The 12,968-nt window shown below is 37.2% G+C and overlaps 1 protein-coding gene across 1 annotated transcript; it reads left to right on the top strand.

Annotated features, from left to right (window-relative positions):
• The first annotated feature begins 6,915 nt into the window (after positions 1-6,915).
• LOC101292427 lies at positions 6,916-11,849 on the top strand. Its single transcript, XM_004302444.1, has 15 exons — positions 6,916-7,293; positions 7,385-7,515; positions 7,595-7,727; positions 7,821-7,977; positions 8,070-8,148; positions 8,412-8,452; positions 8,539-8,655; positions 8,783-8,863; positions 9,231-9,293; positions 9,374-9,425; positions 9,896-9,970; positions 10,671-10,718; positions 10,837-10,872; positions 10,984-11,058; positions 11,526-11,849. Exons 1-15 carry the CDS (start codon positions 7,134-7,136, stop codon positions 11,598-11,600), a joined length of 1,323 nt encoding a protein of 440 aa, XP_004302492.1. The 5' UTR covers positions 6,916-7,133; the 3' UTR covers positions 11,601-11,849.
• Positions 11,850-12,968: the final 1,119 nt, after the last annotated feature.

The raw sequence follows: 12,968 nt of genomic DNA, 5'->3' as shown, positions 1-12,968 counted from the left end.
GTATAGTCCATGTGCGTTTCAATAGCTTTAGCAAACGCGTGCTACTGTGGTCTGGAGCCACTTGATTCGGATGAATGAAGTCCGTTTAAGACCTTCATGTATATCTCTGATCCCATAGAGATGTTATTATGACCATATTCATAGGCTGCTTGTTCAGTTATTCGGAAACTACCAAACTGACAAAGTAGTGGAGTTCAAGGACATCCATTACGAGAGCATATCTCATCGTAGTTGATCCCAGTGCGTGTTAGTGAAAGACCTTGCACCATAAGGTGAGTCTAAGCTCTTACTCTCACTACGCTATCTAACAAAGGCATAGTTGATAGGGTTTAGTTTGCGGTGTCGGTATCATCTGCCCAAGGACCTATCTCTTTGTTAATGCTGGATCGCATCTTTCCATTAGGCCAATCAACTAAGTTGATATCCATCAACGAAGGGTGGTTCGATAGTAGACTCATTATCTCACGTCCTCATGTACACTAGTGTAATACTTGTAGAGATCTCTATATGAATTGGATTTGACATTGAGGCGTCCCCCAATGATAATCACAATTCAGACTTCATGAGACGGATTTGAGTATCACTGATCAATGGATCAGGTTGTGCCAAGCTCGCTTTCTTTCTAGTGCAAGACAATATCGAACCTAAGGGCCTCCCTCCTTTTGGGGAGTCACACGGCCTTGTGACACCAATTTTGCCACTATATGGCGTCACTATATCACCATCCATGGTGATGGCGTCAAGACCAACACCTTTTGGTCGCGCCATGTCCTCTTGATGGGACATCAATCCTTGCAAACATATTTGTAGCATGTGATCTCGTCACTTTAACATTATAAGCATTTGGGATCAAGATGAGACTTAGTGGGGACAAACCACGACAATTCACGTTGTTCCACTTGAACACTTGTGTTCTTATCTCCCCCTAACGACGGGAATATTGTCTCATCAAAGTGACAATCCACAATTTAGCGGTGAATGAGATCGCCTGACAAGGTTCCTACATATGCGGATTATAGGTGGAGGTTCATATCCAACCTAAACTTATTCATCTCAAAATGACCCATCATTGTACGCAATGGCAATGCGATTTGGCACCTAGAAATAACATCTAGCGGAGCTCAAGGATTGGAGATCCGTTTCAATCCTCCCGAGCTCAAGGATTGCAATTTCGTGTCAATCCTGGTACACAATCACGAGCTGTAGTACAACAAAATTCAATAATGGTGGGTCATAAATGAATAGTAAAGCTGCATGCAAATATTGCATAGCCCCAAGACGCAATAGAAAGAGTGATGCGCATCAATAATGTTCGAGCGACAAGCTAAAGTTGCTTGGTCGTAGCCTCGGTGAGACCGTATTACGTGTGAACATGGGGTACAGGACACTTCAACTTACATCCCGATGAACTTCTTTAAAGAATGGGTAGTGAGCCCGTAGAAGTATAACCAGCATAAGCAGTAGATAATAGTGTAACACGTGACCAGTGTGCTAACACTTCAACCAACACCGTAAAGCATAAAAGGTGTCCGTAAGTTGGTTGTATCTATCTACATAATTTTATGTAAGAATAGAATGTTCACTTTTGTGTTATTTAGCATAGGAGAGTCTCACTCCTAATTTAGCTGGCACTCAATGTCCCTATGAAACATAACTACAAGGAGTAGATAGGCGAGTAAATAGTTCTACTTGAACCATTTAGAAGGATTGAAAGAAGCTACGAAAAGCTGCAATCCCGAGAGTGCATAAAAATTTCCGCGTAGAATGACATTTGCGTACTAAAACAGCTATAACTTCTTCGTTAAAATAGATATGGACAAACCGTGAAAAGTTCTGAAAACTAGACTCATAGAGCTTTCCGATGATATAAAGCTCACTTTCTGGTTCGTCCGGAGCTGTTCACAAAGCTCAAACGAAGTTGACTGTCCAGAAGGGACAGATTGCTGTTTTTCGCAGATTTGGCATGTGCGAAGCTGTGAAGCTTGCAGGTGGCGTGTAGGCTTTTGCCTTAGCCAAAAGTGACGTGTGTATGATCAAAACCAAGTCATTTCGATCGTTCTAAGGTCGTAAACTCCATGACTAGTTAGCAAAAGCTCCCTGACATGAACATAAACTAACTCAGAGGACCTAGAGGATCCGATTATGATGATAATTTTCCAGCTTTGATAAGTCTTCAACGTCTTTTGCAAGACGGAAATTGGTTTAATAGCGTAGGGGGATCCAGAATCAAAAGCTTTCGGTAACTCCTAGTCAGTATGACCAGGCATGTCCGTAGAGGGTCGGTAGTGCGAGGAACACTTAAAACCACTATCTCCTTAATTTCGGACAATTCTAAGACATCATACTGAGCTTGGATGAGACTAGTTAAAAAATTGATGATGAAAAATCCGCTATAGGGTAGAAGACTTAACCGGAAACACGTGGGCGATCCTCCTTGAGGATGTAGTGCCATGAGTCACCTTCAAAGGAAGGGACCAAAATCGGCACAATATGCCATGTTTCTAAGGATGATGTAAGTGTACATCTTGATTGTAAATCAATATGAACCATAAGAGGAGAATAGTTTCACTTTGAAAAATTCTCAAGGTATTCATTATTGCTAATGTGAGTACATCGAGGTCTCAAATAGACAAAGGATGTCGATACAACGCCTTAGTACATATAACTTGGAAAGAAAATCAATGTCTAGCCGATGACATCAAAGTCATGGGTAGCTAGAGCAGGATCCGAATCTTTGAAATTCGCGATCATGAGGATGACGTTCTTGTCCTCATATTGATTTTCCATACCTTTTTGTATGCATTCACAATTTAAAGGAGTTTGACAATCTTGAACCAGTGATCCGAAGATCCACAACGGTTGCATTAATGTCATGAGCTGACGTGAGTAGTTTTGACAAAATGGTGTCTAGACTGGGAGTGTCGCTATTAGAGCCGGCAACACCTCCCCCTCTTTTCTAGACATCGGCACGACGTTTTCTGTCGTTGCCATGACCCATATTGTTGTCCCCACATTAGGGGATAATCCCAAATAAGTTTATCACATTAGCGTATATACAATTCCTGTTTGTATGATCAAAATCAAGTCTCGTTGGTAATTCCACACCAACTTGGAGGACCTAGAGAACTTGATGATGATCGAATCCGCTAAAGATTATGGATCATGATGCCACAAAAGATCATCAACAATATGTAGTCAATTAAGGTGGTAAGCAATCCACTTGACTAATAACTCAACAAGTAGAGTTATATGAACGTTTCGAGAAACGCTCCATGAGTTCATTCCACAGTACTTTATGGTCATTACTTTTTGCACAGATTGTCATTGAAGGCTTTTGTCGATGTGGCGCGTCAAAGACTTTGAGTGCATGAGATGTGAAATCTCGGCATCTAGGCTTGTTAGCCTGGGGGTCAAAACATGTGGTTTAATCCTTTCCAATGAAAGGTTCCACAGATACCAAGCGAAGATCCGCCTTAGGCATCTAGTACGTCAAAACTCAAAGGAGCAGAATGTTACATTGCTCTTGCATACAAAACCAAGCTGTTATGAGACTCGATAGAGGTCACAAACGATGCTTTTAATGGTTTGTCCTTCGGATTGATCATACACAATCCGGAAAAGCCGCGAATTGATCAAACACAATTCGAAAAAAGGCCTCGGATTGATCAAACACAATCCGGTGAAAGGTCGGGGTTGATCAAACACAACCCGGACAAAGAAACAAGAGTGATCAAACACACTCTTGACCCGCGAATAAAATTCCGGGATTTGGGTACCTGCACGCACAAAATCCCAAGCATAGAATGGAGATGGAGAAGGGAGGAAATGATTTTATCCTCCCCGAGTTATTGAACATGGAAAAGTTTAAGGTTTAAAAAAACATACCTTTTTAGAGGCTGCCGAGAGGAGAAATAACGTTTCGCCTACTTATACTTCGAATTTGGGGCTGAAAATTTGATAGGAGGAGCAGCACTGGATGGGGAAGCTGCTGTCAAAATTTCAGGTTGATCGGAGCAAGGGAAGGTGGTGAACCGGTGGTCGGTAGCGGCGGCGGTCTGGAATCTTCCAGGGGCCGGTTCAGAGACTTTTCGGCCGGTTCTCAGGGTGAGACCGGCGGCGTTGGATCCAGGGCGGAGAGAGCTTTCTGGGGATATAAAATTCCGGCGGAGGGCAGTCGGACTTTGGTCGGAAATCGGGAAAAACAAGGCTGCCCGATTTTAGGGTTTGAAAAACAAATGGTGGGCTATTGACTCTAGGGTTAGAACAAAGTGCATGATAACGTGATGAAGGATTAATGGTAGAGACAAAGAGATAGCAAGAGAATCATTATCTTATTCATTGATAGAAGCCCTTTATATAAGGAATTACACAATACCAATATGGTAAGGATATGAATACATAGATCTAGTCTAACTACATATCCTATTGACATAAGGCCAAGGCACACAGTAGAGAATATCCTAGAACAAAATTAAATTTTTAAGATTGAGAATTTATTTAGAGAAACTATTAAAGTAAACAAAAAATTTGCAATAAAATTTGGATAATCAATTAATTTCTTTTTTGTCTATAAAAGAATCATAATTTCTAAGTTTAGAGAGTCAAAGTATCAAGCGATGTAATTCTTATACATATGAACACCTATTTCGTTATATTACTATTCAGATATATGTACTTTTCATCTCGTTTATCATTTTCATGTTTAAGAATTTGAAATGAACAATGAATTTGTAAGGATTTCTCAAGAAGTAACACAAGTAATAGATATGAACATCTATAAAATGATAATTTCTATAAATATATACTAATTATACAGCAATAATAGTCTTAATATAGTTACATAATATGATTTTTCATGGATTTTTAGATTAAGGATATTTTAGGTACTTTGGGTTGTGTATTTAGTAAAATATCAGAATGAAAAATTAAATAAGTGATGTATTGAGAAATGAATGTGTATTAAGTTTTTAGAGGTGTCTATATAAAATTTCTCTTGAACATATTTTAGTGTGATTTTTTTGTTGTTGACATTGTGCTAGTTTAGGCGATGGAGTAATTTTAAATACACACCATTAATCTTTTAATACACACTCTTTACTTAATACACTACTTATCTAGTTTTTCATTTTTATATTATACTAAATACACATCTCAAACTGCCTAAAATATCCTCAATATCTAAAACTAATAATAATTTGTATTTAATATAATTATTATATATTTATTATTTCACAACTCTCTTTACGTATTCTTTTTTATTTTTTGTTAGATTTTTTTTGATCGGGTTAGAAATTTTTTCTTGATATTTTTCAATTTATAATCAAAAGAGTAATATCATATTCGAACTCCAAATCTCGAATATGACATCAATCGGCTAGAATTTGAAGAAGAAAAAAAATTGAACATACATAATATTTTCAAAGTTAAGAAACTAGTAGAATTACAATAGCATAAAAACTAGTTTTAATCTGTTAGATAAAAACTAATGTTGATAAAAAAAACAAATGAATTAGTAAATAGTATATGTAATTATGACAGTAGTCGAAATTTAGGTGATGAATTTTGGAGAAGAGGTTTTTATTTCTTTTATTTTGATGCATAGTAATAATGGAGAAGAGTTAGGTTTTAGGGACGAAGAAATTTTTTTTTCCCTAATAATTGATGGATGTTTTTGTAATTAAACATACCTATAAAATCTGATGTGAAATATAAAATAATAGAGGTGTGTATTTAAAATTTCTCTAGTCGATGGGAGTTTTGAAATCATGAAAGAATGACGGTGCTATAGTAAAAGGTGTCTGATTTATAAGTCTTGTCAAGTTCAACTCAGTATTAATACGCGTGACCCTTTAATTAGTACGTGTTGTTGTCTGATAGCTATTTATGTAAATGAGATGAACCATATTGAGAGTTACATGTCAAAAGATAATAAATACATAAAATTTGAGAAAAATGGAACATCTCCACTCCACTTATCGGTTCAACTGACCAGAAAAACGAAGCTGAAACATACGATAACAATTTCGCCCAATGACAGAGCAAAATATGATGTTCTATGAACACGAGAACTCGTAACAGTACCAACTACCAACGTTACTCACTCAATCAATATGTCAATAGGGTTATCAAATTCAAGAATCATGACCTCCTCAAGTTAGATAATGACCCTAATACCATGAGTAACGTGTCTCTATGTTGAGTAAAGTTAGATGTTTTTTTATCGAAACCACACGGTTTCTCAGTAGGTTTTTAGGCCTTGAGACTAATCCGTGTCGAGGATCATGTCTGAACGTTTCCTCATCCCTGCTCACCGAAAATATTTATATTTAACTATAATTAAAATCAGCGAGATTTGAACCTGATTATGGAATTCCAAATCGAAACTCTTACCAACCTGATTGAGAGCATCTCCAGCAACTTCCCTATTTTCTTGAATTTCTCAATTTGGGGAATATAAAGCTGTTTTTAGGTCTAACAGTTTCCCCATCTCATTCCTCAAAATGGGGATGGAGAAGAAAGAGAAGCCTTCATTCCCCAAATTTGCAGCAAAGTCTTCCTTCCCCAAAATTTAATTCTTCACGTGCTCTAATGAATTCAAGACAACAATATAATATTTTATTGGGTATTTTATTGTTATAATAAATATATAATGGTCTTTTGTTATAAGTAATAATGATATAGTATATTTTATTATTGTATTAAATGCTTAAATCTTTAAAATGGAGAAGCTGTTAGATTTTGAGCATAATTTTTTTAAATAATTTTAATTTTAATTTTTTTATTTTAAAAAAATTTTAAAGATGCTGTTGGAGATGCTCTGACCAGCTGTAGTGATAAGTGATTGACGCATTTTTTATGTTGTCGAATCCGAAGTACCTAAAAGAGCATAGAATAAGTGAAAATGGTGGGTTTGACTCATAGAGGCCATAGAACCGTCGACCCGTCTCTTTAAAGTCTTGCGGGAAGCAGTTAGTTGGTGTGGCGTGGACTTCACTCTAATTTACTCTCCTCTCTTTCTCTTACGTTTATTCCATTTCAAAATCCGTTATTCCACACCGCCCCGACGACGACGACCTGAAACCAAAAACCAACAACCAAAACCAAAACCGTACCACCGAGATCGAGAGGCGGTTATGGCTTCCACCGAAGGCCTGGTCCCGATCACCCGTGCTTTCCTCTCTTCCTACTACGACACCTACCAATTCCCTCCTCTCTCCGACGACATCCCCCGCCTCTCCTCCGACATTCGCTCCCTCACTTCCGATTTCCTCTCCCACTCTCCCCCCACTCCCGGTAAACTCCGCAATTCCAAACTTACCGCTCGTAATTTAATTTACTGTTTCAAGTCTTGATCTTTGAAAACTCTGTGCGAATGATATTGTAGGGGAAGAGAGGCTGGTAGTGGACGAGTCGGAGCGCCGGCCGCCGCATAAAGTGGACGAGAATATGTGGAAGAATCGGGAGCATATGGAAGAGATTATCTTCTTACTTGACAGAGCTCATTGGCCTCAAGCGGTGAGTGTTTGTTTGCTTTTGAATGTTGAAACGGTGCGTTTTGGCTTTCTTTGGTTGTGAATTTCTGTGCTGTGAGCAGCTTCAGGAGCCTTCGAGTCCCGAAGATGCTCAGCTGGCTACTGTTTTGACTCGGCTGCTTCATAAGTTCAATACTGCTTTGAAGGCGTTGGAGTCGTTTCAGGCTAAAAACTCCGAGCGCGTGTTCAGTACAGGTTTTGTTTAGTGACTTAGATAATGTGGTTGTTAATGTTAAGGTTTTTGGAGTTTCGAGTGGTGTGGGTGACGAGTGTGGAATTTGTATGCAGTTATGACCTACATTCCTCAGGATTTTCGGGGGAGGCTTATTAGACTGCAGAGGGAGCGGTCGGAGAGGAATAAGCAAGCTGAGATTGATGCTATGATTAGTTCCGGGGCGAGTATACGTGATCGTTATGCTGTCTTGTGGAAACAACAGATGGAGAGGTGAGACTCTCCTTGCTTTTTTTGTTTTGTTTTCTGGATGCGGCTGCTGCCTGTGATTCATGTTATGTACTGATTGCTGACCATCCTTACAGGAGGAGACTGTTGGCGCAGCTTGGTTCTGCTACCGGTGTCTACAAAACCCTCGTCAAGTACCTGGTTGGTGTTCCACAGGTATGCACTCCATATCCTTGTTTGGACCTTTACTTTGAGTTCTTGTTCTGTTCATTGCAATAGCTAAATGATCTTAGTGGTGTGATTAGCACTTCACGATCTGGCATGCCAATTTGAGTTTTCCTTATGTGGTTCTCTCTTGTTGTTCATGTATCTCTATACTAAGAGAGTGATTTTTGATGCTGTTTCAGTATACGTTATTCTGAGACATTTATTAATGCATATTTTACCTCGGTAATATTACAAATTTATTTTGGGTGCAGGTTTTACTAGATTTTGTTCGCCAAATAAATGATGATGATGGGTAAGTTCTTTTAGGGCAGTAGAGTTTATAGCCTATTAGATAATAAGTTAGTAATCATAATGGCTTACTGCATCCTTTAATAATAGGCCCATGGAAGAGCAACGACAACGTTATGGACCACCTTTGTACAGCCTTACAACAATGGTGCTTCTTATACGTCTTGCTATTCTGCTGTCTTGGGGGCGGTTTGAAACTAGAAAATTGTGAGATATTTTTGCATACTTTTTTATGCCTAATAGTTCTATCCAAGACATAGTCCAATATATCTTCTTGCACTTTCATTTGCATTGACAGTTCCTTTTTTTTTTTCTTTTTTCATATAATGAGCAGAAACAAGCAAGAGGTAGCTCTCTTGGAACAAGCTGTTGACGTCTACACCACTGAGTTTGAAAGGTTCATTAAGTTTATCAGGTATTAGTGCTACTTCCTGTGTTGAGTTGGTACATTTGATGGTATTAGTTATGTTAAATGATTGGTTTCACCATGTCTTTTTCTTCTTCTTCTTCTTCTTCTTCCAAAAAAAATAAAAATTAATGAAATAGCATGTCAGTTCCAAATTTTCGTTTTGGTTAGTGTTTGATTATTGCTATACACCCTTTCATCCCATAAATGCGTAAAAGTGAAATTGACAAATAGATTTCACGGTAAACTTCTGATAATGCATAAATCGAGATAGCTAAATGCCAAAATGAAGCTACGTTGGGCCTAAAATCTGATTTCAAATGTAGTGCTACTCAGCTGCTTATTTTACATCAATTAATGTATGTGTTTTTCTCAGTGAGGTTTTTGCGAATTCGCCCTTCTTTATTTCAGCAGAGGTTGCCGGTGCATCAGATGGAGGGTAAGATTCTGTTCTTTTTCTTTTTTCCCTCCTTTTCTTCTTATCATAAAAAAAAAATATTCATTCACTTTCCTGTACAGGAATAATGATGATTACAAAGAGATAAGTGTTGCAGCCGGTAAAACACATGAGGTTTGTTTTCATATCTTTTGAACTCCTTTACTTTTGGGTGGATGTTGGATTGATCCTACTTATATTCAATCAGATGAGCACCTTTTATCTAGTCCAGATGTGATTGAGGGATCAGTTTGAATGTGGGACTGAAAGCTCAAGTAACTGAGTAATGTGTTATTTGATTTATAATTTATTGTAGCTTGTAAAAAATGTAGAATAAACAGCAAGCTCTCACTTCTGGTACATTGATACTAAGGAAAGTCTGAAAACTTTCAAACTGAGTAATGTTTTATAACATTTACTCAAACTTAGTATAGTAGGTAGTTAAGAAACTTAGCAAGTAAGATAGGTTCAGAAACAACCATCTTATCTAGCTGGTTTGTGGTTCAGAAACAACCCTTCAATTATCTTATTCAGTTTCTCTGCCAAATATTATGAGCAATTCTGCTTCAAACTTATGACATTTTGTAATATATTTACTCTTATAGGTTTCTCTGACTGTGGACTCTATAAATTCATACATTGCGTGGGACTTTTCGCTTGTGCAAGGGAAGATGAACTTGGTATTATTCCTAAATTTCATTATGTACCCAGTGAATATGACGTCTTGTTTAATAACCTGATGAAGTATTCTTTCATATGTGATGTGCATGCTCTGTCCTTCTTGGTTTCCTTTGGTTCTCTGTTGTGTAATTCATGCGATTTACTTTTATGTCTTTTTTGTATGGACGAGATAGGTATGAGTTCCATTATAGTTAGTAATGAAATGACAAAATTCAAACTGTATGAAGACTGTAAGGATGTTAGAGGTTTGAATATTCACTTTCTGATCATTGTTTGACCCTAGGTTAGCCATTCTGGGTAGTATGAAGTTGAATATAACAAATAAGTGCCTGCTTTTCAGCTTCTCCAGGAAAGTTGGGTTGTAGTTGTGTAATGATTTCTTTGTGAAGATTCTTTTTTATTTTTATTTTTATGCATCTCGTTATTCGATTGTCCCAGTTTTGCACAGATGTCTTTCAGTTATTCTCCATACATAATATTTACTTGCGGTGTAACATATGATTGGTCTTGTGAAGGACTGGTAGAAGTTACCTAAACCCCTATGTTTGATAGTACATTAGCAGTTCTTGAATTTATAGTATATTTGAGCTCAGACCATTGTAATGAGATATGCTGTATAATGTCAAAATATTTTCCAATTTTTAAAACTACTCGACATGTTTCTTTATTGGAAATTTATGAAGATTGATGTCTGGTCAGGATATCGGATTCAGTGTGGAGTATACAAATGCATCTGGGGAGAAATCTGTAAGTTGAGCCATGATTTCATGAATGCTACTATGTATAATACTGCCTTCATCAATTTTGGATTATGACTGAATTGCTTTCTTGCAACTACCCTGGGGCATTGATGATTATGCTACAGCTTATTTTACCTTACAAACGTTATGAGTCTGACCAAGTAAGTTTAGTATTTCTTCTCATATGTTATCTGATAAGTTAGACCGCCTTCTTTAAGTCTCGACTTTCTTTACCGGAAAAGTAGTCTCTTGATGAAAATATTATTTTGTAGGGAAATTTCTGCACGTGTGAGGCTGGAAAGTACAAACTCGTTTGGGACAATTCATATTCAAGTTTCTTTAAGAAGGTACTTGTTTCATTCTAGGTTCTGTTTATGTTTCACTTTCCCACTTGTCTTGTCTTATCATCGGTTTGAGAATCACTGGTCCATTTGGGTGTTAACAGTTTTTATGGTAATACCTGCTAATTATAATGTTTATCACGTGCCTCTAGACACAACTATGTCTTATGTTTACGTAACATTTGTGAGCTTGCGCCTCAATTGACATCTTTTGCTTACATTCTCATCTTTTTTAGGAACCCCATACATTATCACCAGACATATCTGCTTGAAGCCCTTTCAGTTTTCCCATCTCTACTGGCCAATAATCTTTTAAAAATAATTGATTATTGATCTGTCAGATCAATAGTTGTCTGACCTTAGAAATCAAATGTGAAGTCCTTAGCCTAAAGTCCTTTGTTATGGTGCCTTTGGTTCCTATGCGGACTGATCATATTACTCATTTCCAACTTTTCTTGTCTTCCGGAATATAGGTTTTGCGCTTTAAGGTAGATTGCATACCTCCAGTGGTTGAGACGGTACCTCGTGCGACTGAAGCTGAAGAGTGAGGATTTTTCACCTCAACTTGTAGAGGATGTTTTAGTCTCATGTGATAGATGCTATCAGCTATCGATTTATGTTGCTTCAAATTGTATCATTTTATTCATTGTTCTTTGTGTTCCATCTCCTGAGATTGGTTTTCCATATCGATTTCCATTGTATCAGGGATGCTGCTGTTAATCGATGTTACAGAATGTTGTATTATACCCTTTGTATATTTAACTGATTACCTCAATGTACTTGTAAACAATAGCTCATAAGGCTGTGAATCTCTTTCTGAATTGCATGGAATCAACCTTGCTTGGCTAAAATAACTAAATAAGAGGCGTATCTTCATCACACCAGGAATTAGCCAAGTAGAACCATAGTAGCCATGTTTATTCATTTGGCCCTTGAACAAATCTTCACAGAGCATCCATGTTATAGTTCTTGTTAAATGGTCGATTATCTAACAAATATTGTTGGACCGTCTAAATAAGACCATAGTATAGAATACAAAAAACAAATCACATTCTGGACACAAATGTAGCAGCAATTCAGGCAACACCAACGATTAAAACCAACTTAAATTTCATTAAGAGCTAGTGAGGACTGAGGAGGACACGTAGCTACAGTTGTTGGCAAATCTGTCTTCAGATAAAAGGAATTTGGTTTGAAGATAAACTTGGAGGCCTGAAAATTCGGCATTTTATTCTCCATGCTCCCGAAGGATCACGTGACAGTCTGACGTGATCCTCCTTTGTCAATTAAATTTTGACACGTGTACTTATTACAACTAAAATATAAACTAAGGTTTTCTATCTTTTGTGAAATGACCATTACGGGTCTTTTATGAGTTTGGCCTAGGGTTTAGGGTATAAGATTTAGGGGTTAGGGTATATGGTTAGGGTATAGGTTTAGGGTATAGGGTTTAGGATTTAAAAAATCAACAAGAAACCCAAAATGGTCTTTGATAAAATCGCTAAAATAGTTTTTCATCATGAAAATCCACATGTCAAAATTTGAATAGAATGGAGGACCACGTCAAACTGCCACATGGTCCTTCGGGAGCACTGAAAAATTTCTCACTTTGTTCATCCCACGTTCTCTTCAGACCCCACTTATATATTTTTAATTGTAAGTCTACTGTGTTCACCCATTTACAATACCTTGAAATATCCTTTTCCCATTTTTATTTTGTTCAGCCTAAATTCTTTTTGAGAAATTTTAAATACACAACCCTAATCTCTTAATACACACCTCTATTATTTTATGTTTCTATTGAGATGTAATATGTAAGTTAAATGACCAAAACATACATCTATTATTAAAAAAAAAAAATACGCGCTAGAAGTATTCTTTCCAACGTCTACTACCCTAAAATCCTCGAAAACACA

Source organism: Fragaria vesca, linkage group LG6, assembly GCF_000184155.1.
Source record: "Fragaria vesca subsp. vesca linkage group LG6, FraVesHawaii_1.0, whole genome shotgun sequence".
Lineage (NCBI taxonomy): Eukaryota > Viridiplantae > Streptophyta > Magnoliopsida > Rosales > Rosaceae > Fragaria > Fragaria vesca.
Note: the sequence above shows the minus strand (reverse complement) of the source record. Positions and strands in the feature narration are given on the sequence as shown.

Excerpts from the sequence above, each read along its gene's own strand:
- LOC101292427 (XM_004302444.1), top strand. The coding sequence starts at position 7,134 with ATGGCTTCCACCGAAGGCCTGGTCCCGATCACCCGTGCTTTCCTCTCT. Across the intron at positions 7,294-7,384 it reads CCACTCTCCCCCCACTCCCG|GGGAAGAGAGGCTGGTAGTG; the intron begins GTAAACTCCGCA and ends ATGATATTGTAG. Across the intron at positions 10,873-10,983 it reads AACGTTATGAGTCTGACCAA|GGAAATTTCTGCACGTGTGA; the intron begins GTAAGTTTAGTA and ends ATTATTTTGTAG.